Here is a 23888-nt window from a genome sequence, read left to right as displayed (position 1 = left end):
GAAAGGCAAGTCAGCACTCTTTGGGGGCTGTTATCTTTCTGAGGCTCCAGGGGTCAGGAGGTAGCAAGGAGAGGTGACTGCAATCTCTCCCTCTCACTCCCGCACACCCACACACCCTCCCGCCGAGGACGAGGAGAGGATGTCGGGCGGCGCTTGCCTGCGCTTCTCATCTCATCTCCTGCAATCGCAGGCACATGGTGTGCGCCCCCCCCGCCCCAAAGATCTCCTCCCTCCCCCTCCCCTGCCCCTCCCTCCCTCTTCTGCCCCTTCCCTTTGTTATCTAGGCATCTCCCCTTCTCTTGTGTGGTCTCTGCTGGAGTTTTGCGTGGGGAGGGGGCAGGAGAAGGGAGAAATGCCCCTGGCCGACACCCCAGGAATGGGGAAGTCCGGAGCGCCTAATGCGAACCATGTGGCAGAGGCCTGCGGCTGAGCAGGGGAGTGTGAGGGAGCGCAGTGGAGAAAGAGCATTTGTCTCCTAGCGCCCCCCCCCCCCGTGGCCCTCTTCCACCCCTCCCTTTCTGGGGCCAAGCCTCTGAATGCCTTGGCACAGCTGGGTTCCGGCAGTTGGGAAATGGAGGGCTGTGGGCCCCGGTGGTCCCATGCCAAGGGGGAGTCTGGCCCGCCTCAGTCTGGGCACGCACTGTGGAAGCCATGGCAGCCCCTCTCCCCTCCAGCTGTTCCCTCCCCACAAGCAGGCCAGGCAGGGGCTTGTCTGGGCTGACAGTTTCTCACACACACACACACACACACACGCACACACACAGTGACCATTTGGTGAGCCAGGAGAGTGAGTCACAGCTGATGGGGGGGGGCTTGGCCACCCTCCATCCGACTTCCCAGCAGGCCGTTCTGCTCGCAGCACAGTGCGGCGCTTTTTCCCGGCTGGGCTGGCGGAGGCAGGGGCAGGGGCCTGGCTGCGCCTCCGCATTCACCTGCCAAGGCATTCAGATGGGGCAGGCGCGGGTCCCGAGTGCGAGGGAGGTGTGCGTGCGGGAGGTGTTTGTCACCATTACGGGCAGCCAGTGGGAGACAGACAGGTCTGGCTCATGAAATGCAGTCCAGCAGGGAGAGCAGGCGAGGTGTGCGCAGCATGCCAATGGAAGCTGGAGAGGAAAGCTGCTCGGTGGGATCTGTGTCCCGCGTGTGCGAGGGGACGTGTGCGTGCGCGCACACGCACGCGTGCGGGTTTTCCACCTCGAGCACCAGTGCCTTGGGCCAGCTCTGCGCACCCGCTCAGACTGCACTCTTGGTTGTCCCTGGTTCAGGGAGAGGCTGACGCGGAAGGGGTGGCCAGCTGATACGCCGAACGCGGTGGAATCGCAGGCAAGGAGGGAGGAAAAGAGAGGTTCTCTGTTCGCAGGGGAGGCATTTTGGATGCTCGGAAACTTTAGCTAAAAAAGTCCCCACCTCCTCTCCTCCCCTCTCCTCTCCTCCTGGTGCACTGGGGTTAGCAGCCCCTGGGTGCCCTCTTCACATCCTTCCATCACTGTGCCCCAAGCTGCAGCACAACTCAAGCTGTCTTGCAGGGGTGAGGAGAGAAGTGGGCTGGGGGGGGCTTTGCTGCTTTCTCTCCAGCAGCAAACACGCTTGCTCGGGGCTGGCCGTGAGAGGCTGAGACCCCCTGGCACAGCCTGAGCAAAGCAGAGCGTACCACCTATTAGCATGCTGTCTGGGGGATGCTGGGATAGTTCATCCCAACACATCTGGAAAGCCACCAGCTTGGGAACAGCAGGAATGGGGATTTCTGGCTAAGTGAGGGGGGCTGCTCAAGGAAGGGAGCACTGGCTGAGCCTGCAAATTATGTACGGCAGCAGGGACAAAGGAGGGTTGTGAGATGACGGTGAGCATTTCCACATCTTATTTTTAAACCACCCATCTTCCTCTTGCAAGGAACCCAAAGCATCTTATGAGGTTCTCCTCCCCCTGGTTGCATCCTCACAACAACCATGCGAGACAGGTTAAGCTGACTCTATGACTGCCCAGAGTCACCAGTGAGTGTCAGGGCTTGGTGAGGACTAGAATCCAGATCTCCCAAGTCCCAGGCCAGCACTACCCCACACCGAATTATGGGGGTTTGTACCTGTGCACAGTTTTGTACTGGCTGCTTCTCCGAATATGTCCACTTGCACGGGGTATTCACTTGGTGTTTGTGTGTGTACAGACATTTGGGTGAGCATGTCTGGATGCGCAAGTGCAAAGTGCGGGTGCAAGCTTGGGTGTGAGTCTGGCGTGGGCATCTGTCCCTGTGTGTGTATGGCTTTGCAGCTGCGAACACGTCTGGTTCCAGTTCTCTGCTCCGTCTCATCGCCACCCCACCACCACCAACTGTGTATGCTCCCCTTTTTAGGCATTTTATCAGTGCTGGGGGCTTGCGCCTGCCCGCATTCACGCCTGCCTCGGGGGGGGGGGCATCCCTGCTTGTTCTTATGTGTGGGACGTGGCTCTGGAAAACTGGTGAGGAGGGAATGCTCCTGGATGCGCCTCCTTTGTGGACACAGTCGCGGTGCCTGACTTCAGGCAGTTGGCGTACTTGGACTGCGCTGGCTTTTCCCCGGTGTAAACAGCCTCACTCTGCTTCCGTCTTGCTGCCATGGAAGGGAAGGGTCCTGGGGTCCGGGCTGTTTTTTCAGTTTTTCCACGTCTCACTTGAATTCAAAGGGAAGCTGGGGAGGGAGTGGGGAAGGGGGATGTTGGGAAGGGGCTGGGACCCACAGGCTGTAAAGAAAAGCCTTCTGTGAGTGGCCCGCCTCGGTCGGTCGGTCGGTCAGTCGGTCTGTCTGTCTGTCTCCTTCCAGCTGAGACTAGACCGGTCTTTCTAGAGCGGTGTCCTCGTCACACGGTGCTCTTTGCTGTAACTCTACACCCGCCCAGCCTGCAATGGCAGCTCCCCACTGACGCCTGCAATGTGCTGCCAGCCAGTGCGGAGACTTGTGGGCGGGGGGGGGGGGGGGGGGGGGGGGGGGGGGGGCTGGATGGGTGGGATGTGGACTCTGTGGCTGGCAGGTCTGGATTCCTCTTTGCTGCTGTGTTGATCAGTCGCCGTGCTGGAATGGGTGCAAGGAACAGGCAGCCCCAAGTGGGGCTGCAGGGTGGGGGAGGATGGAAGGAAGGGGGAGGCCGGCACAGAGCACTTAGGCAGACACACAGCCGTGCCAGCCGCAGGGCAGATTGTGGTGAGAGGCGCAGGTGGGAATGCACCGCATCAGAAAATGATGGCCGAGATGGCGAATTTGTATATGGATGCAGGGTGAGGGACACGGTCCAGTGGCAATAAACTCTGCAGAGCGAGGTCGAAGGGACAGAAGACTGGAAAAGCACAACCCTCGGTTCAGGAAGGCTTTCTGATTTTTAATTTGATTTTATGTACTCTTACGTTTGCATCCTGCTCTTTCCTTCTTGCAAGGACCCAAGGTCATGTATGCCCTGCCCAGTTGATCCTTGCAACAGCCCTGCGAGGTCAGCCAGGCTCAGCAGCAGGGACTGACCCGAAGGCACGCAGATGGAGACCGCAATCCTGATCTCCTGAGTGCCGATCCAGTCCTGGAACCACCGCATTCAACGGGACTGGAACGGCCATTTCGGAGGATGCCGCTTGGCAAGCATTTGTGATCGGCTGGGGGTGGGTGTGAGTCGGAGTGTCTGTCCACACCAGGGAGACCTCGCTTCAGGTCGCCACTCAATCACAAAGCTCGCTGGGCAGTCGTGGGCACTCTTGCTTTTCCTCTCTCAGCCTAGCCTACCTCACAGGATCGTTGCACGAATATGAAAGCAGGGGGAGCAACTTTGGTTTTCTGAGCCCACCCCAAGAGTGCTGTGCAGGGACCAAAATAGCCCATGTAAATGACAAAAATATTAATAGACATACCAATCCCAGTTGCCTGGGCATAGACATACGAACATAAGACCTGCTTGGCTGCGTCTAATCAAGGTCCATTTATACTGGATGCTTCTGATTAAAGCAGTTCCCTCTGTGATGGAGAAGAGCTGTAGCTCCGTGACGGAGTGCATCTCTGGCATGTGGAGAGTCCCCAGTTCAGCCTCAGCATCTCCTTAAAAGGATCTCAGGTAGCAGGGAATGAGCAAGATCCCGGCCCAAAACCCTGAAGATCAACAGCCTGTCAGGGCAGAGTAGGGAACTCTGGGCTAGACAGACCAGCGACCTGATCTGGTATGAGGCGGCATTTGTGCTCACAAGCAGAGCCTTCCCCTGTTGCCTGTCTCCAGTATTTGGAGACTCCGTGCCCTGCACAGAGCAGTGAACAGAAACTAAATATTGGAAGGGTGGAGGCTGGAGTGGCTGCAGGCCAGCATGGTGCAGTGGTTGGAGCAGAGAAACATGAGTTCAGCTCCTCAGTCAGCTGCAACATTTACTGAATCGGTTCATCCCAATCTCAGCTTAAACTACCTCATAAGGTTGCTGTGCAGGTAAAACAAGGGGGGAGGAGGACGCAGACGGGACACTCCCTGGTCTCTTTGGGAGGAAGGGCAGAATAGAAAAGCCATGGTTATTTCTGTACTTGCAGCTACCATGAGAGCTCAACAGATGGTGCTACTTTAAGTTTGAAGTTACTAATAAGATGTGTGCTTGTCCGTTTCCTCTTTTCGTGACATAATGTTTCCAGTGGTGCCAGTCATGCAAACATCCAGCCCAGCTGGCACCAGACTCCCTAAGATGGCTTCAGAGCTGTTCTTTCCATGCAGCCCCCTGCCCTCCCAGCTGGAAACACCCCAGAGAGCTCAGTGCTGCCAGTCCCAAGGTTTAAGCCCATTCCTCTGAGCCTGAGGAGCACTGGGACTTGGAAGGGCTTAACCTTCTTCTGGACTCTGCCCCAAGATTTGTATCAGGAGTTAGTGGTGGCGTTTGAAACCTGGGCAGCAATTTCAGAACCCACTGGCTTCATCCAGGGCTCTCTGGGTGGCCTTGGCTTGCAAAGGGCACACATCTGCATGGCCGCTAGTCACACCCCTGGTTTGGCAGCCCGTCAAGTAGAAACGAGAGGACTTGTCCCTGGAAAAAGCAGGTACCGCTCCTCCTGGGACAGCCTAGCGCCAACACAAGGGCAGCCCGCTCTGCGGGATGCATTGTCTGCCTTAGCCTCACACATGTCCAGCTACATGGACAGGCAGGGCCAAGGCAAGTCAGAGGAATTGCTGTGGCCTGCCAAGGAGGCATGCCGCATGGGCACAAACAGCCCCTCTCCGAAAAATAGATGGTTGGAGAGGCAGCCTGCGCAGCTATGTCTCCGCCTTGGTTCTCCCTTTGCAAAATGGGGGATCATTTGCCCTCTTCCAGTCAAGGCCAGCTCCTGTATCCCAGAAGAAGGAATGCTCTTTCCTGGTACCCAGCCCAGCACCCAGCCACTCTGTGGGTGGGAACACGGTTGCTTGGGAGCCAGACCTCATGTCAAGAAGAGGGGCTTGGGGTGGAGGGGAACCAGCTCTCCGTGCACCGCAGAGGAGGTTTCAGAGGCAGGAAGCGTCATCCAAAAGAGAGGGGACTGTGCCTCAGACGCAGCAGAATTGGGAAAAAAGGGACCAAGGAACTACATGTTCCAGCAGAGAGGTCCTTGGGGCTCTTTCGGCCCCCTCCCCCTACTGAACACATTTCGAAAGTATGTATATAGAAATTGCATTACAAGTAATAATGCTGAACCGTAGAGAAGGGTGACTCCCACATGACTCCCCCAGCCTCTAGTGCAGCCACAGAAGCACCCCCAGATTTTGGCAGCACAGAAGCAAGAGTACCCCCCCCCCCCCGACACACAAATGCAAACAGCAGTATGTATGTATTTATTATATTGGTATCCTACCTTTTTTCCTTCCAGGGAACTCAAAGCAGCTCACATCATTCTCCTCCTCCATCTTATCCCCACAACAACAACAACCCTGTGAGGCAGGTTGGACTGAGAGGCAGTGACTGGCCCAACGTCACCCAGTGGGCTCCCTGGCCGAGCGGGGACTCGAACCCACCACCCCCGAGTCCCAGTCCACACCTCAGCCCCCACACCATGCTGGCTCTCTGCTTGCATGCTACACCTTTGCTGTAGAGGAATAACATTTAGCATGTACAAAGCATTTTACAGTGATTTATACATTATTGTCATGCTATCATAGCATTCATGTGCTTGGGGCTTTTTGTCTATGAAAGAAACATAATTATAGAAATTAAGGTGCACTTTCTTGCTTTGAGCTATACCGTCTTTTAAAATACCACAACAGCACCTTTAGTCTGTTTGGCACCGTGCAGCTGCCAACTTCCCTTTGTCTGGAATATCACTTGACTAGAGGCTTCAGGTTGTGTTTGTGAAATAGAAATACACCTCTTTACTGGACACCTCCATTCATCTTGATGGCTCACCTATTCCTTTGAAGCACTAGCCAAGAGATCCTGTTAGAATTGTAGTGATATGTAGGAAATTAAGTTTTGAGATCTACACCATAATTGGGTTTTAGCTCTGGAGGAAATTAATTTTCCTATCCACCTAACCGCAAGAATCTGCCCGGCATTGGCTCAGGAAGCCACGTGGCTTATGAGGTCACCCCACCACCCCGAGCATGGACTGCCTTTAAAAAGCCTGTGATGGGAAACAGAAAAGGCAAGGAAAGAAGCAAGTCTCTGGTTTGTGTGGATACTTGGAAGCTGCCTCTTGCTGTCTAGGAGACATGTGGTATTTGTTTCAAGACCAGACTTCAGACTCTGAGCTCACAAAGGGCTTGTTCACATAGAATGCCGGAACCTGGTTTTACACGAAGGCAGAGTGTTGCACCTCTTTCAACCCAAAGGCCGAATTCAGTCTTAGAAAAGTCCTGGGGGGCCACATGCCAGTAGTGAGTTGGGTCCCAGGCAAAAGGACATGGCCAGAAATCCCAGTATATTTTAACTCAGTCCTTCTCCTACCAGTAATTTCGTCTATGAGAAGGATTTCAACCATTCTGAAACATTCGAAATACAGGATCCACCAAACAGTCGGGGCTGGAGTGCAAGGGGAAAGGGTCCATGGCCTTCTGGGGACCTTGACTCAGCCAAGGGTCAAGGACCTGAATGGGCCTGAGCTGGAAGAACTGGAGTCGACCGGGGTCCGTCCCCCTGAAGTAGGCAAATCAGCCCAGAGCATCTCTTCTTTGCAATGATTATCCACCGCCTGACCCTGGTTTGAGAAGAAACATACCTGCCCAAATTCACATCACGAAGCAGGGGTTTTGGATCTAAGCTTGGAGGGTCATCACAAACTGTGGCTTGCTGGTTCTGATGAAAGAGCAACTGTCGGGTTGTGCTAAACCAGGCTCTGGGAACAGTGCACTAAGGAAGGAGAAGAGGCCCTTTTACATCTCATTAGAGCATGCTTGGTCAATATTTTATCTTGCTTATTTATAAAATAATATTTATCCCACCTTTTGGCCTCACATGGGGTCCATTGTAGCCCATAATCACAACTTAAAAACATAATACTACACAAAAGAGAGCCAGTGTGGTGTAGTGGTTAAGAGCATGGGACTGGGACTGGGACTCAGGCGATCTGGGTTCTAGTCCCCGCTCGGCCATGGAACCAACTGGGTGACTTTGGGCCAGTCACAGACTCTCAGCCCAACCTACCTCACAGGGTTGTTGTTGTGGGGATAAGATGGGGGGGGGGAATGATGTAAGCGGCCTTGGGCCCTTTTTAGGAAAAAGGGGGGAAAAAAAAGGGGGGGGGGGGGGAGTGCTTTTAAAAAATTCGAAGTAAAAACCAGAACTAACGAAATCAACTCTCAGCAGTTGTAGGTATGGGAAATTTGCTTGTTTGTTTTTTCCATTTATTCTCATAACAAGTGTGCCTCAATCACAAGTCTTGGCCAAAAAGGAAAGCCTTAACATGATACTGAAATAGCTGGAGAATTTCTTGGATAAGTTCGATTGTTTAATTTGGGAGCTGATTAATTTGATTTTTGTAAATCATTGGCTTTAGGTGCTGATTCTAAAAGGAGAAGGAAGAGAGCAAACCACAATTGCCCCCTCCCCATGGGGAAATAAGCTTGCCTAGACATAAACACCTCTTTCTACACTGAGCGGTTAATCATTAAGGGACCACAAGTCACTGTTAGATTGCTTTTCCTTCGAGAGAGGCCAGTGGTGTGTTCTCCCATATCACAGATGGGGGAGCGTGGCCGTGGTGGCAGGGAGCAGAGGGCCATCCATGCTGCAGAGAATCCGGGGTGGCGGTTCTTGCAGGCCCTTGGCTCTGCCTGCTGAGGCAAACTGCTAAACTAACCAGTCTCCGCTAAAGTCTGTCTGCTTGACAACTTTAGCAGATACTGGTTGTCCAGATCCATTCCAGTCTGGCTTTTGGGCTGGGTATGGGACAGAGGGAGACTTGGTTGTCCCAGTAAGGCATTGATGTGAGGAGGGCAACTGTGCTAATTCTCTTGGACCTCTCCGAGGCTTTTGATACCATCAGTATCCTCCTGGGCCTCCTAGCTGGATTGGGACTGGGAGGCACAGTGGCTCGGGTCCTTTCCAGAAGAATGTTCCCAGTCCCTGATGCAGGACATCCCCTCCCCGGTGGTCTTTGGGGTGCCGCAGGGTTCCATCTTGTTTCTGCACTGTTTAGGGTACCCATGAAGCCACTGGGAGGAATCCTCCAGGTGGGTGGGCTGGAGTGGCATCAGTCTGTGGTTGATACTCAGCTCTTACCTCTCAGATCTATGCCCTGATCCCATGGAAGCTGTGGCACTCCTGTATGGATGTCCGGAGGTGGTCTGGGGCTGGATGAAGGCAAACAAGCTGGCTCCATGGCCGAGCGGGGACTAGAACCCAGACCGTCTGAGTCCCAGTCCCACGCTCTTAACCACTACACCACACTGGCTCTGAACAACTAAAAGACTGAAATACAGGTAGTTAAAATACTCCCCCACCCCCAAAAGAAAGAAAGACAGAATAAAATACTGTATCGAACAGACTGCCAAGTAATAGTTAAAACAGCCATGCAAAACTAGAAATAGGTATCTAGAATGCTTGATGAAAAGAAGGCTGTTTTCCTCCTCGTGCCAAAAAGATAACAATGGGAAGTTCGTTCCGTAAGCAGGATGCCGCAACCAGGAAAGGCCTCTAGTAGCCACCCAAAGGAGTGCCCCAAAATGACATAATGGTCTGAGCAGGTACAACAGAAGGAGACCGTCACAGACTGGGTTGAAACCGTTCAGGACTTTAAAGGGCAATACCAACCTTAGATGCCTCCCGTAGAATTCTCTAGAAAGATTTGCTTACGTTTTGATATAAATTCTTATTGGTTTAGGCTGACGTGTTTGTTGTATGATGCTACTTATCTGCTGTAATGTGGCTTTAATGTGGGATGTTTTCGTGTATTGTACAACTTGTAACTTTTGTAGCTTACCCTAGGAAGAAAGAGCAAAAGAAGGAAAGCATACAGTGTCATTTGAACCAGAAATCTAGGCTTGACACTCCCAGACTAGCTAGGATTTGTAAGCAAGAACAGAGCCTGGTTTAATATTCTATAATGCACAGGATCCTGCAACAAGCCAGGGTCCCTGCTTTGAAGAAAACAAACCTGTGTTGAAGAGAATCCATGGTGTGTTGCTTGTGGTCCACAACTCATGTTAAACAGGGTCTCTCCCTCATCTGTGATTCAGTGACAACACGTATTCAGTCTATGTGCTGGGTTGTCATATGCGAACCAGTTCAGTGACTCAGTTCTCATGTAACAGTGGCAAATTGTGGGTTAATTAAACCATGGTTTGCTGTGTGCATGCTGAGGGTCTTCTGTGGCCATTTTGAATGATCAGGCTGATCAGGAGTTGTTATGAAATGTCTAAATGAAGTAATGAGTAGTTCAGTTAAACTGTGTGTTTGTTAAACCATGATTAACCTATAGTGTCTGAGTGTGATCATCATGTTGCAACTGCTGATCAACTCAGTTAGGGGTTGAACGTGCCCAGCACAAAGTTAATTAACCACAATCTGCCACTGTTACATGTGAACAACCCAATGTAACCTTTCGATTCTGGCTTCATTTAGTGCAGTACTAGGCAATTACTATGGGTCTGGGGCCAATTGCTGTACCCCAGAACCCACTGAGGGCCGCACCAACCAATTATCACCAAATTTCAGCAGCACTGTAGCAGTAAAAAGTCACATTATCTGTTTGAAACAAGGTGTCTGGAAAAGGCATGACTTCAGATATAAAAATCTCACTTGCAGAAGCTCCTTGCATGCCCTGCGACTGAAAAGCAGTGGTGTTGCGGTGGTGGGGACCCCTAAGAAGAACAAGGGGGCACGTGGGCCATGGCTTTGTGTTTCCTACTCCCAAAAAAGCCAAGCAGGAGTGAACAGGCTGCATCCCTGGAATCCAGTCTTTTTGCTCCATGTGAACATAGCCAGTGTTTCCCAGTAAGTTCATGGTAGATGGGACTTTTGCACCCCTTGGCTTCCTTATTCCCAATTCATCCATTGTATTCATTCGTAGACTCTCCTCCTGTATAATAAAGTTGGCACCAGCCATAAAGTTGCTAGAGCAATCAAGTCAAATGAAACACACACAACCAGGCAAAGCTGGGGCAGTGCAAGAAAAAACCAGGAGAAAGGATATCACAACAAATCTTGAATTTTTGGCCCTCTTGTGTTTACTGGGAACACCTGTCTTTTCCTGCTTGTGCAAATCTGACCTTGAAAATTCACACTGCGCTTTAATATCTCGTACAGTTAACAGCATGGTGCTAAATTCACTTGGGGTTTGGCCTGCTCATTGGTGAGGCCCGGTCTACCTCGCTGGGTAGTTGTGAAATTGAATGAGCTGGAGTTGCGTGGCTGGTTTGGTGAATGGCTACCCAAATTAATGCCAGCAAAATAGCAGGAACCCAACAGGCATGCAACTAAAGTTGCACAGACACATGTGCTAGCATTTGATTCCTGAACCGCAGGTACCTTGCACGGTGCATGAATGCTCTCCCCTCCCCTCCCATACATGAATACACAGAGAGTTTCTCTCTCACACACACAGCTCCAGACAGCAGGACGACTGTAGCTAATAGAGTTTGGCTGATCCCCCTGCAGGGCTATGATGAGATGGACAAAATGGGGAAAGGGAAAGGGGAGGGGAGGCAGACAAGGGAGGCAAGGCCGAGAGAGCTTGGGCTGCAGATGAGGCGGATCGGATGAGTGACAGCCAGGCCTGGCATGCGGAGGGATGCACAGACAGTTGTTTGTCTGTCAGGGCTGCACGCAGGCATCTGACCCACAGGGCAAGGGTGGAGCTGCCTGCTCCAGGAACCGGGACATCTGCTCCAGTGCAAAGCCAGCCCCCTTTCCATTCTTTTCGGTGACCTTGAGCAGGAACCATTGAGCCTTGGACAAGACGCAGGAGCCTCTCACCTCTGGGTTGCCTCCCCGGCACAAATGGCTTTCGGAGTCAGGGAGGTGGCCCGTGGGGTGGAGAGGAGCACAGCTGCAGAGCTGGCCAGCCATGAAGTTGTGTGTTGCTCTCTGTATCTGCACCACGCACACTTGCAGAGAACCCCCAAGACAAACTGGCCATTTGGTGGCGGTGGTGTTTAGGGTGCAGCTCGGGAAATGCCTTTCTGCACTTAGTGGTGGCGTCAACACACCTTTCCCAGCCCCGGCCCTCTATCTTGACCAGGAAATGAAGGCAGCAGGAGCCTTTCTAAAGGCCTGTAAGATTAGAGCACATGGCTATGGAGAGGGGGAAATGCTGCGGCCCTTCCACCTGGCCCTTTCCCGGCCCTCAGCGCTGCCTGCAGCTCCAACACCCCCCGCCCCCCCCACGCACACGCACAACCACAGGCAGGGCACGGTCGGACCCTTCGCAAGCGAGCAACATTCCCCGCTTCGTCAAACCTCCTCGGTCTTCTCCCTTCTTTGCATGCTCTCCCTGCTTCACACACTCAGGTCTGTGTGCTTCCCTTTAACAGATGGGAGCGCCATCGCCTGCCAGCCCGTTGGACTGGAAAACGGAGCCAACCCGCCGGCCGAATGGTTCCCACGCAGCCAGGGCCCGGGGCTGCGGCAGCCCAACAGTGAGGTGGATGGTGCTGAGAGGAACTTCAGGGTGAACCTGCACTGCAAGCACGGGCGTCCCAGGTAAGGGGCAGGCAGGGGGCCCGGCAAAGTCCTGCCTTATCCCGTGGGCATGAGAGCCTGTGCTCCATTTCTGAACCTACCCTATGCTTGGGTCAGGCAGGAGAGGACAAAGCAAGAAGGGGAGAATGCTGGGTTGGTGGAGAAGGCCCAGACTTGAGCTTGGTGCAGGCAGGCAGCAGGCTGGAAGGGTGGAAGAGACTCCGGCACTTCCAGACTGCAGATCTGAATGGCCTTTTCCCACGTTAAACAACAAACCAGCGTTTCCTGCACATGGGAAACCAGTACATCAGTGCCTACCACACTACTGTTCTGTCTGCAGGGAGTTGTATTTTTCTAAAACATGGAGGATGCAGTCAAAGGTGGGATTCCCCCACCTGCTGTGTTGTAGTTCTGTATATTCAGTCCCTCAGTATTTGGCCCTCTGTCTGCCTGTCTGTCTGTCACCTGCATGTTTGAGAAGACCAGCTAATCTCAGTGGAGGAAGGAGATGGGTTTTTGAACAGACGAGGTATCAGGCAGGGATCTCCCAGTACTGATCCCAAGCAGGGAACCATTCTATATTTAAAATGCAGTACAGGGCACCTGCTAAATTTCGCACTAAACATGAAATTCTGGAGTGGTTGCATATTTCTACTGTTCTTTTGCTAATTCGCATTTCCACTAGCTGAGAGCCAAAGAGTTATGCAGGGCACGGGACCCCCTGTCCACAGGCGCCTGGAAGCCCTGTCTCTGCCTTGTTCATGGCATTTCTGTTACGGGATTCCATCACCCATGGCTTCTGGTATAACTTGGCTGCCTAAGGACTAGTGTCCTGTTTGTTTAGCTTTTGAGAAAGCAAGCAAAGGCTCAGAGGATTCTCAAAACCCCGCAGGACCCAGTCTCCTGCCTTTGTGCAGTGCAGCTGTGAAACACACACACACGCACCACCCCAGCCACAGTCCTCCAAGGAGCCAGTCGTTCCACCCTGCTGTCTTTGGCCCCGTTTGACAGAAGTATGGCGGGGAGGGGGGGTCAGGGGAGGAAATGCATGGGGGGGAGAGTGCGCACACACTGGCTCTTGTTTCCACCAGCTCCCCTCCCTCCCTGCTGCTCTCCAGGGTTCTGCGGGTCCCTGCTGTGCACTGCAGCTTTCCTGACCCTTCTCACTCCACATCTGGCCAAGAGTTGCCTGGAAACAGCGGGTGGGGGGAGAAGGGAAGGGAGGAGTGTTCTCACAGGAACGGGGTGGGAGTGCAGGGAAAGTCAGGAGGAAAGCCAGGTCTGCGGCGGACATTGGATCCCTTCCTTCTGAATGCTTGCTGGACAGTGTCAGGAAGCTTGGGGGCAGATGGGGAGGGAGCGGTAGGCTGGTGGGGGAGCAGCCCCCAGAGTGGAACGAAAGGGGGGCTCTGAGTGGACGCAGGGGGCCGGAGGGCGACGATCCTTTGCAGGCAGTGGGGACGGGTGGAGGGGAGCAGATGGGTCCTGTAGGTGCAACGCAGCCGGGCCGGGCCTGCCAGAGGACTGAGGTCACTTCCTGCAGCGGCTTTCTGCGATGTGGAGCCCTCCGAGCAGCACGGCAAGGGAGGGAGGGAGGGAGGGAGGGAGGGGCTGTGCCGCGCTGGCTGGGGCTAGCAATGGAAAGGTTTCGGTGCCAAGGCAGGGAGGGGGGAGGAGAGGCCTGGGCCTCTTTGAAATAACATGTGAAAGATGTTTAGGGGGGAAGGGGGAGTATGCAGCCTTTGGAAAGAGCTTGGGCTGCCTGCCTCCCAAAACCCAGATGAGGCACTTCCCAAAGCAGGCACCCTGGTGCTCAAAGGAGGCTTGCAACGCCAAAGGATGCTTGCGCATTGCACTTACCGGTGGGTCCCCCCACCAGCTCTGCAGCCCAGGGTTTCATGAGTGTGGCATGTGGGGATCAAAGGTATTAATGTGTCCCCCTCCAACACGCAGAGAGCATGAATTGACGAGCTGAATTATGTTCTAATACCTTCCAACAGATGCATCTGTCTTCGCATCAACAAATGTTTTGAATCGCCCCCTTTCCGAGGCTTGTGGGTGGGGTTACATCTGAGAAATGGTGGGCGTGATCTAGCCAAAGTTAAGCATTTTTCAGAGCTCCAGTCGTGGCACCAGAGAAAAGGGGAGCACGTGCTAAGATCCCACGCAGAAATCAGCAGGACTTCAGGATGCCCTTAACGGCAGCTGAGTTGTGCCAATAGATGCGAAACAAGTTATTGTTACAGTAAAATCGCAAATACGACAAGCAATCCAAATAAGTTAGGTACAATGAGAAACAAAAATATAACTGGCCATTTATCCATGCATCTTAACTGGGATTTTAAAAACATCCGTATCACTTTCTAGGCCCAAGGTGTTCTTGTTGAGTTGATCTAGACCAGCTTTTCACTCGGTTGTATCCTATAAGTGGCACCTACAACAAAACGTTGCCTCATGGGCAAACACAGGCAGCCAGACATGCTCTTTTCTAGGATACTCTATTTCATCCCCTCCTTACTCCCATTTTCCCATTTCACTCCCCCACTCAGGGAAAAAACCAGCCTTGAAATGTCCCCAACCCGGCTCATAGCTCCTCCTCGGTCATCGCCCGAGTAGAAGAATCTGGGACGTTCTAGCCTCTCTCCAGTTCAAAGTTCTCTCCAGTTCAAAGTTCATGATGCCTTTCATTTTCCCTTTCATTTGAACAAGAAAGGTGTGTATTTTGAATGGAGAAAATGTTTTAGGAGATGCACAGTTTTGATCCTTTGGCTTAAGTGTGAAAATGTATGTTTTCGGATTTTCCAAGAGCATTTTAAAGTGTGCATTAAAAACAGCAACACAATTTTGAGCACGATCACACCTTCAGATATGTTAAAGCTTCTCCTGAGCAATGTGTTCCAGTTTGCATTCAGGGTTGTGAATGGAACAGGTTCTGATGATTTCCGAACTGAAACAAAAACTTCATACATCCCTATTGAAGCATGGATGTTGTGGCTACAGCTACCTGAGGGCTGGCACTCAGAGAATGTGCTGGCGATTGGTACATGTGATATATTGGATTGTTTTAATTTTAGGAAAATGATATCCTGCTTTTCCTGAGCTTAGACTAGTAACATGCAAAGCTGAAACTGTGAAATGCAGAAAGCGGTGATAAAAGTAAAACAATGTATGTTGCAAACTCTTTAAAATGCTGAGCAGGGGGATGCACTGTTGCGCTGAGCTGAGCTGGCTTGTTCCCAAGGGAAAGGACCTTCTCCCCTTGCTTGTTTTTCCAGAGAAGGTTCCAGAATTACCTCTGCTTCCTTAAGCACAGCCTGCAAGTCTGGGGCGCTTTCCCACCAGACTGGAGCCTTGGGGTTTGTCCACATAGTGGCTTTTGTCGGGGCTTGGCTGCATTCCTTCCGCAGGGCAACAGTGGTGATCTCTCTCTGAGCGATGTGACAGTTCCAGGGAGAGGTGGGAGAAACAGGCCACTGAGCCTCTCTCTGCTGTTGCCGCATTTCTTAGGGAAATGGCATGCAAGCCTGCATCCAGCATGGTGGTTTCCGTTTTCCAGGTATTGCTCCTCACACCTCCAATGTAGTTTTTAAGCAGGAAAATCCAGTGTGAGATTTTCTTCTGGGCCAGGATTTAGAACAGTTCTTTAGTATGAATGTGAGAGTTGTGCTCTTTGGGAGTTCATTACCTAATTACAGCAACTAATAAAGCTTCTATTGATTGTAGTGCTCTCCTGAAATACACCCAAGCATTTCACCCTTACAACCCTGTAAGGCAGGCCCTTGGTCACTCTGCTTATTTGTCACATCTTTCTCTCATCCTGCCCCCAGAGGAGTTCTGTGTGGCTTGGAAGTTTCTCTTCCCATAGATCAGGCTGAGAAAGAAGTACTATTTCCTATTATGGCTGAGGAGTGCAGAGGCCAGGAGAACAGGGGTTTATCGAATGAGGGAATGGGGAACCAGTGGCCGTTGCATCTGTCTGTAACTCCTTGACCACTGGGCATGCTGCTTGGGCTGATGGATGTTTGAACCTAACAATACACAGTTCCTTGCCTTTGATCTAGAGCTTCCTGTTTATTAAACTGAGCCGTATACTTGAGACTGCCCAACTGTGTAGTTCATTATCTTAGCATATAACGCTGCACTGACCCTACATTTTGAAGTCCAAGCTTAAATCTCTGTTGAAAGAGTTACAAATTATGCTTGGTTTTGGTTTTCTGGAGTGTTTTCTTCTCTCCTTCCCCATATACATATACGGTGATGGGAAATCACAGTGTAAAGCCGGGGGTGACAAGTCTTTCTGTCAAGGGCCACAAGAGATGCACAAGGAGGTGGTAGTCACTATTAACAGTGTTCTTCAACTTGTTCTGTTCCAGTTGGCCACCGTTCCCACATACAGCTCAACTGGGAAAGGGAAGCACTTTCCCATGGAAGCCAGTGTCGCTTAGCATACCTGGAGGGCACCAGCCTGAAGGACACTGCCCTGTTGGGATGGGGTCTCAGTCTGCTCTCAGTTGCAGGTGACCGTCCCCATCTCTGCCAGGCTGTGGAGGACCATCATTGGCATGGCTCATTGGCATAACTCCATGTGGGGTTGTCCATGCTTGGTCATGTTGCAGCACGGTGGAATATTGGGATCTGTTGAGATGCACAGTTCGCTGTTTTAGTCCAAGGCTTCGTGAAAAGATTTCAAAAAGCACACAGGTTGGTGTGAAATGTAAGCGTTTGTTAGGGTTGGGATTGCATGAAAGGTCCATCTGAGGATATGCTGTTGTGAGCTGTCCTGTGGCTATGCAAAGGATGGCATAGAAATGTTTTAAATAAGGAAATGGATAAATCTGTCCCAGGCACGGTCAGCGGCTCTTGGGAAGGTCTCAGACAAGGCATGACAGTGAAAGGTACCTCCTGTTCTCATTGGCTGCCATCTTAGTTGTGACGATGGCACTGCAGGTGTGATAGAAAAGCCAGCAGAGAAGCCACTGAGAGACCTTCCTTCCGCAAGCTGGCTAAATCCTTCTATGTTCAACTTGGATACAACAAGTCGCATTTTCTTTTTCTCAAATGGCCAGTTTCAGGGCGCATGTTGTGACAAGGTGTGTCCACAGACGAGAGTTCCAGTCACCTCCAGGCAGCATGGTTGTGGGTGATGGGCATCGTAGTCTGACCCATCCAGACAGCGCTGGACTGGGGAAAGCGGCTCTGGGGGGAGTGCCCATCGGGGGAAGCAGTCATGCAATGGCAGCTTTGTCTTCGCAGCACTGCCTCCCTGCGTCTTGGGGACAACAAGTTCCAAGAGGAAGGAAAGCCCTCGGGGTGGTAAGAAGGCGAAGGCCTAAGCAGTGGGAGAGGCACCTGCTGGGTGAGCGGATGAGCAGCCGCAGCTGGAGGAAAGCTGGCGTTGACCGAGGCCCGGAAGGGGCTGGGGCTGGGGCTGGCAGGGGGCGGCTGGCTGGTGGAAAGGCACGCAAGTCACTCCCGTGGGGTGCAGCAAGTCTCACTGGAGAGGCGTGGCGAGGCTGGGCTTTTCCAGGCAGGGCTTCTGTCGCTGAGGCCAATGCGATTTCTAATGCGTTCTCAGGTATCCGAGTCCCTGAACTCCTGTCAGCGACGCAGGCACTCCCAGCGCACGTGGTCCACCAGACCACGGGTGTTCCCGAGCCGACCTAGCCCTGCCGGAACAAGAGCTAAGAGCAGAGGTGGGCGGCATGCAGAAATGGGCCCCTGGACCCTCCGAAGGCGCCCACCGCGTGAGGCTGCCCAGCCGGAATGTTGCTCGGGTGCTCTGTGTCGCGTTCTGCAGCCCAGGAGGTTCCTCTGCAGCACTTCAGGGCCAGCCTCTGAGACGCGCACGGCGCTTAGCCTGCCTACAGAAAGTCCCTGCAACACGTTGGACTAGTGGCTTTTCCCCCGAGTGTTTTTGTTCTGTTCGCTTCTTAACAAATAATAGAATTGATAGAAGCACACAAAGGAAGAGGAGTTTAAAATATATGCTGTTAGCTGTGTGATACACAGAGTAAAGTATAAATACCTGAACTCATTAAATGAGGTTCCTGGGGAACCATGCCTGATTTCAAATCTGGTGGGATCTTGACCCGCCAGTCGGGAGTCTAGGCTGGAAACATGCCTTGTTAAAAATGAAAGCTGAAATGTTCCTCATTCCACTCATTGAGGTTTTAAGGTAAGCTGCCTTTACTTGGGCAACAGGGTTAAATCATTTTACAAGGGCATGCACAGGGCTAGTGCCTTTAAAATGCGGGGTGCATAAAGATGAAACATTACATGAGCAGCGGGACCTTTCTGGAAATGCACCTGACGCAGTTCAGCTTCAACAAAACATATTTTTGCCAGCTCAGGTGAAGAACAGGCCGTGTGCAGCGAGGATTGGCCAATGCCGGTCACGTTGCGAACGCATCTCCTTCCTGTTCTGCTATTTTAAAAACACCTACAATTGATTTATTTATTAACACGTATTTATAGGCTGCCTATAATTGTCAAGGCCTTCCTAGGTGGCTTACAATGCATAAAATATATTACCAGAGTAAAACACATTAAAACCAATGAAAACATAATGAGTTAAACATCTAGAAAAGCAATTAAAAAGAGCCACCGCATACAGGCTAAATGTAAAAAAAAAAATCCTTTAAAAATTTGAGCCTTAAATAGAGGTTTGATTGCATAAACATACAAACAGTGCTCTAAAGGAAGGACAGGTAACCTGCCTAAAATATGGGGAGAGGGGCAAAAGTAATAATTAATCAGCACTGAAATTGGTGACATGTACATTTATCTACTAGAGTGCGAATGTGGGGAAGCTCACTCTGGAAAGGTGAAGAAAATGCGCTGCTTATTTATTGGGTTTTTATCCCACCATATCAGCCAACAAGGCTCCCTTAAGCAGGTTACAAAGTTTAAAAATATACAATAAAAATATCATTAACATAACAATATGACAATAAAATTTAACAAACCAACAATCCAAAGCCAACGCCATTATACAATTTCACGGTTCCACAAGGACAGCTTCCAAAGCACAATAGCAGATTGTAAACCAGATATAAGATATTAAAAAATTAGAATCATTCTAGCAGTTAAAATACTGGGAAAATAAAAAGGTCTTTGGCTGGCTCCAAAAAGCCTACAGAGAGGGCACCAGGTGAAGCTGTCTGGGGAGCTGGTTCCAGAGTTGGGTGCCACTGCTGAGAAGGCCCTTCTTGTAGCCACGGTCCTTATTTCCTGAGGAGGGGGCTCCATGAGAAGAATCTCAGATGATGGTCTGAGTGGTGGCTAAGCACATATGGGAACAGATGCACCTTTAGATACCCTGGTCCCAAGCCATTTAGGGCTATAACCACAAGCGTTAACACTTTGAATTGGGCCTGGATTTCAATTGGTAACCAGTGCAGAAGGTGGAGGACTGGCGTTGCATGATTGTTTCTGCCAGCCCTCATCAGCAACCTTGCTGCCCTGTTCTGGACCAACGGAGGTTTCTGGACCATCTTCAAAGGAAGCCTCATGTACAGAGCATTGCAAGAATCCAGATGAGAGATTACCAGGACATGAATAATCATTGCTAAGTTCTGCAGGTCCAGGTAGGGCCATAGCTGGTAGACCAGACCTGGCTGATATAAGGTGCTCCTGGCCACCAAATCCTCCGGAATTCCAGGGATCATTCAGGGTCCAGGAGCCACTGCCCACCCTCCAAGCCACAAACCTTGTGCTTTAAGGGGAGTGCGATCCCGTCCAGGAGAGGCATGTTGTCACCCATCTGGACACAGGATCCCCTTACCAACAGTATCACCGTCTTATCTGGATTGAGCTCCAGTTTATTGGCCCTCATCCAATCCATTATCAAGCCCAGGCCACAGTTCAAAACATCCAGTGCCGCACCTGAGTCAGATGAAAAAGTAACAGAGTTGAGCACCATCCTAATATTTCTAATATCTTTTTGCTCATATGATGCACCAGCTTTTTCTGCATGAGCACTGCAGAAATGTACATGGAAAAACACACACGTTGCTTATTTCAGGAAGAAGAAAAACCTAACATTTTAAGACACTGGGAATAGTTTGACAGTATTCACACTGTGCTCAGTTCAGTTCAATACAATTCAGCTTCTTCCTGGTTGGGAATAAGAGTTTCTTCATGTTTCCAGAATGGTGAGTTTGGACTGCAGAAAAGTCCACCATGAATAGCACCTATTGGCTAGTGAAAATGACTTTGCCAACACACCTTTTCCATCTCCCAGCATTTCCCCAAATGTTTTATGGGGGAAACATTTATGGAGAAACATTTCAAGTTACAATGAAGGACAGATGTATAACCATGACTTGCTGCGTTAAAGACTGCAAAACTATTTTTGCAAAGCTACATGGAAAAGTCCGTGGCAAACCCACGTATGTAGAGTGGTTGAGCGGTCTGTGAAAGTTGCAATACTTGATGGCCACTGACGCTTGTAGCCTCTGCGCGCCATCAGAAGCGTGAGTTCTGATTCACTTCTCATGCAACTCTTGCCATTTACTCCTCGTGCAACTGATCTAAACCTAGCAAAGGGGGAAAAACAACCTTGCATTACTCCGATGCCAGTGGTATCTGTGTGTCTAAATGTGGAGTTGTGAAGCTGTTTCATGGTGCAAGGGAGGGACCATAACTTCAGGGAGGGACTCAGTCTTTTGCATGAGAAGGTCCTCTTGTCAATTCCTGGTATCTCCAGAGAAGGCTAGGTAAAGAATCCCACCAGGCAGCAGCTGCCAGTCAGTGTCAGTCATACTGGCCTGACTGATGGTCTGATTCAGTATAAGGAGGTGGCTATTTCCTCCAAGCAGAAAAGAGGTTTCCGTGGCAAGGCATCCCGCTGTGGGTGTCTGCACTTGTAGAGGCGTTGGCAGGTATATAGATTATCTGCTCCTCTAAGTATAGAGAGGCCGAGGGATAAGAATGGCTGCCCTTGGGTTTCTCCTATAAATCTTACAAGGGGGTGGCACAGATGCAGGATGTCATGCCTTACCATATTTAAGGACAGGTCAGAAATGTGAGGAAAGGAGAACTAAACTCTCAGGGACTCCAACTGCCCTGCAATTAAAGGAACACATTACGCATCTTGTGGTGATATGTGCATTTTATCAATATCACCTGTTTTTATTCATAACTTCCGTAAGAACTCAAGATGCCAGCCTTAACTGGGACGGGGGATTGTGTGTGGGGTAGGGGGGTGGGGGTCAGAATGTTACATAAAATAATCTGCTATAAAACAGTAAGGTTTTTAAGTGTGTGTTTTGATTCACTCAGAAGTTTACTGTTTTGTTTACTGTAGCACCGCAATAAACTGTTATTTATCCCTGACTCTGGGGAAGGACGAGTTCAGCACCCGCTTTGCATATCGCCAGCCCCAGGTTCCGGCCCCCAGCACGTCCAGCTAGAAATGGATGAGCTAGCAATATTTTATAGGACCATATGATTTGCTCACCAACAATGAAATGAGTTATATTGTTTGTTATGGGTTGCTGCTATAATGAATTTGAAAATCAATTAAAATGTTTTAAAGAAGGCTCAGCCCATGGATGATGGAAAAACTGCCTGGAACTACCACCAGGGCCAGATTGACCAATGTTTCTGTTTGCACAGGACACTTTCAAACTGGAAATTAAGGCATTATATCAAGTTGCCAAGGGCGCGTTACTCAACAGTAGAGCTTTGCCTTGAATTCCTTCAGCCTCCATTCAAAAGTAGGAGGTGCCACATGTGTTGGGAAAGGTTACATCCAACCTGGTGCCTTCCAGATGTTCTGGACTACAGTTCCTCTCATTCTTAATCATTGATCATGGTGCCCAGGGCTGATGAGTTGATAATTCAGTACAACCTGTTGCAGAAGGTAATACTGGGCTAGACCTGCCGACCTGGCCTGATGTAAGCAGCATCTCTTCTGTCTATGCTTAACCAAGCCAATCAACTGGATTCAGGCAACACAGTGATTGGATTCAGGCAATATAATACCCATGCGCAAGAGTTAGGTATAGGTTGTCAGCAATGCATGAGTTGTTCAAACATAGGTTATCATGTTGTCTGAACCTGGCCGTACCAACGAGTCATGGATTGTTTATTATTTATTTTTAACATTTACATACTTCCCCTGGGCTCTTTGGGAGGATTACAGTAAAATACAGTAAGAACAACAGTACATTAATAAAACAATAAGTTGCTATAATAATTACAGCTCTGATTGCTATAGATGGTATAATAATAATTGTTAACCACAGGCAACCCCAAAAGGAAACCCATGCTCAGAAGCATTCAGGCAGCCCATGAAAGCAGACCAGAATCGGCGTAATGGAGTCAGACCTTCTGTTCCCTGTTATTAGTCTGGCTGCTGCATTTCCACAAGCTTCAAGAGAGCCCAACAAGGAGGGCATTGCTATAATCTAGATCACCATAGCATAGGTTGCCAAAACCAGGCTATCCATATCCAGATGTGAGTATAGCTGGGCCACCAGCTGAAGTTAGAAGAAACTCTCCACTTGCCACTCCACGCCACTGTGGCCACCTGAGCCTCAAGGTGCACACCTGCTCCTTCAAGGGGAGTGTGACCCCATCCAGAACAGACCGAATTCCCTCCATCTAGTCCAAAGATCCTCCCACTCGCAGCACCTCAGTCTCCTCTGGACTGTGCTGCAGTTGTTCGCCCTCTCCACCCACTGCTGCAGCCAGGCGCCAGCTGAGCGCATCCACAGCCTCCCGTGCTGGAGCTGGAAAGGGGAAAAAGAGCCGCCTGTCATCGGCGTACTGATGACAACCCACCCCAAAACCCGGGATGGCCCCACTCAGCACTTTTTTGTTCGGACTGTGTGGGACGAGAACAGTCCCCGAGGAGCTCCATACTGGAAAGCCCTGGGGGCCAAGCAGTATCCCCCAAGTGCCTCCTTCTGGAACTAGTCGTCCAAGCAGGAGTGGAACTCCGCCACCTCTCCCAGAAGGATTGCACGGTCTCTGGTATCGGGATCCACCAAGACATCCAGGAGCCCGAGGGGACATGCGCTCCCAGGACAGGTCAGCATACCGGGCAGCCAAAGCTACTTCCACGCCAAAACCCCCAGGTACAAAAATGGGGTGCCCCTCCATACAGAATGAAACCACGAAAGCTAGAGGTCAGGCAGCAGGCTCGACTGGATCTCTTCTCCTGCCTTGCTGGGTTTTTGTGTTAGAGCTCATTCTCTCAGCCAGCCTGCGCATGCCAGGCAAAACCAGCTCTTGAGGCAGAGCCACAGGTGGGCATATATCCCGGAGATCTCCCAGATCATATGCTGACCATGCCTGTATATGCACATAAACACATCCTGCCTCGTGAGCAGAGGCATTGTTCAGAGATGACCCGTTAAGACTGAATCCTGGCTCTTTCATTTGGAGCTCTGAATCTCTGAGAAACGTGCATCCTGTCACCCCGCTGTCCGCTGGCGCTTACTGAAAGAAGGCGCAGGGGCCCCGAGAACCGTGCATCTGATCCTCCTGGATTAATCCATGCCTCTCCCCTGCACATAAATCTTTCTACAAATAGAGGCGCTCTTAAGAGACGGGGTCCTTTACAGGCACACATGCGCATGCACAGAAACGTTAGAGCATATGCAAATTATTATTTGCAAATGTGTGCTTTTTGTTGTCGCTGCCCGCTGGGCCTCTGGCTTCGCTCTTTGCTGCACCCAGCGCCGCCTTTGCTCATGTGTACGCAGCGCCTCAGTTTAATGTAGGCCTGTTAATCTGCAACTGACTGGCCAGTCTATGTAAGGTCCATTCCCCCCCCCCCCCCCCCCCCCCCCCCCCCCCCCCCCCCCCC

The 23888-nt window shown here is 51.0% G+C and overlaps 1 protein-coding gene across 1 annotated transcript in view; it reads left to right on the top strand.

Annotated features, from left to right (window-relative positions):
* Nucleotides 1-23888, top strand: part of AHDC1 (AT-hook DNA binding motif containing 1) — a 194991-nt gene that overhangs the window by 147879 nt on the left and 23224 nt on the right. Inside the window, exon 2 of the mRNA XM_044434869.1 lies at nt 11923-12091. Coding sequence (XP_044290804.1) covers nt 11923-12091 — 169 coding nt within the window. The remainder of the gene's footprint in view (nt 1-11922; nt 12092-23888) is intronic.

This window comes from Varanus komodoensis, unplaced genomic scaffold, assembly GCF_004798865.1.
Source record: "Varanus komodoensis strain SLA01 unplaced genomic scaffold, ASM479886v1 scaffold29_1, whole genome shotgun sequence".
NCBI classification, from domain to species: Eukaryota; Metazoa; Chordata; class Lepidosauria; order Squamata; family Varanidae; genus Varanus; species Varanus komodoensis.
The sequence above is the reverse complement of the archived record's forward strand: the minus strand, read 5'-3'. Positions and strand labels throughout refer to the sequence as shown.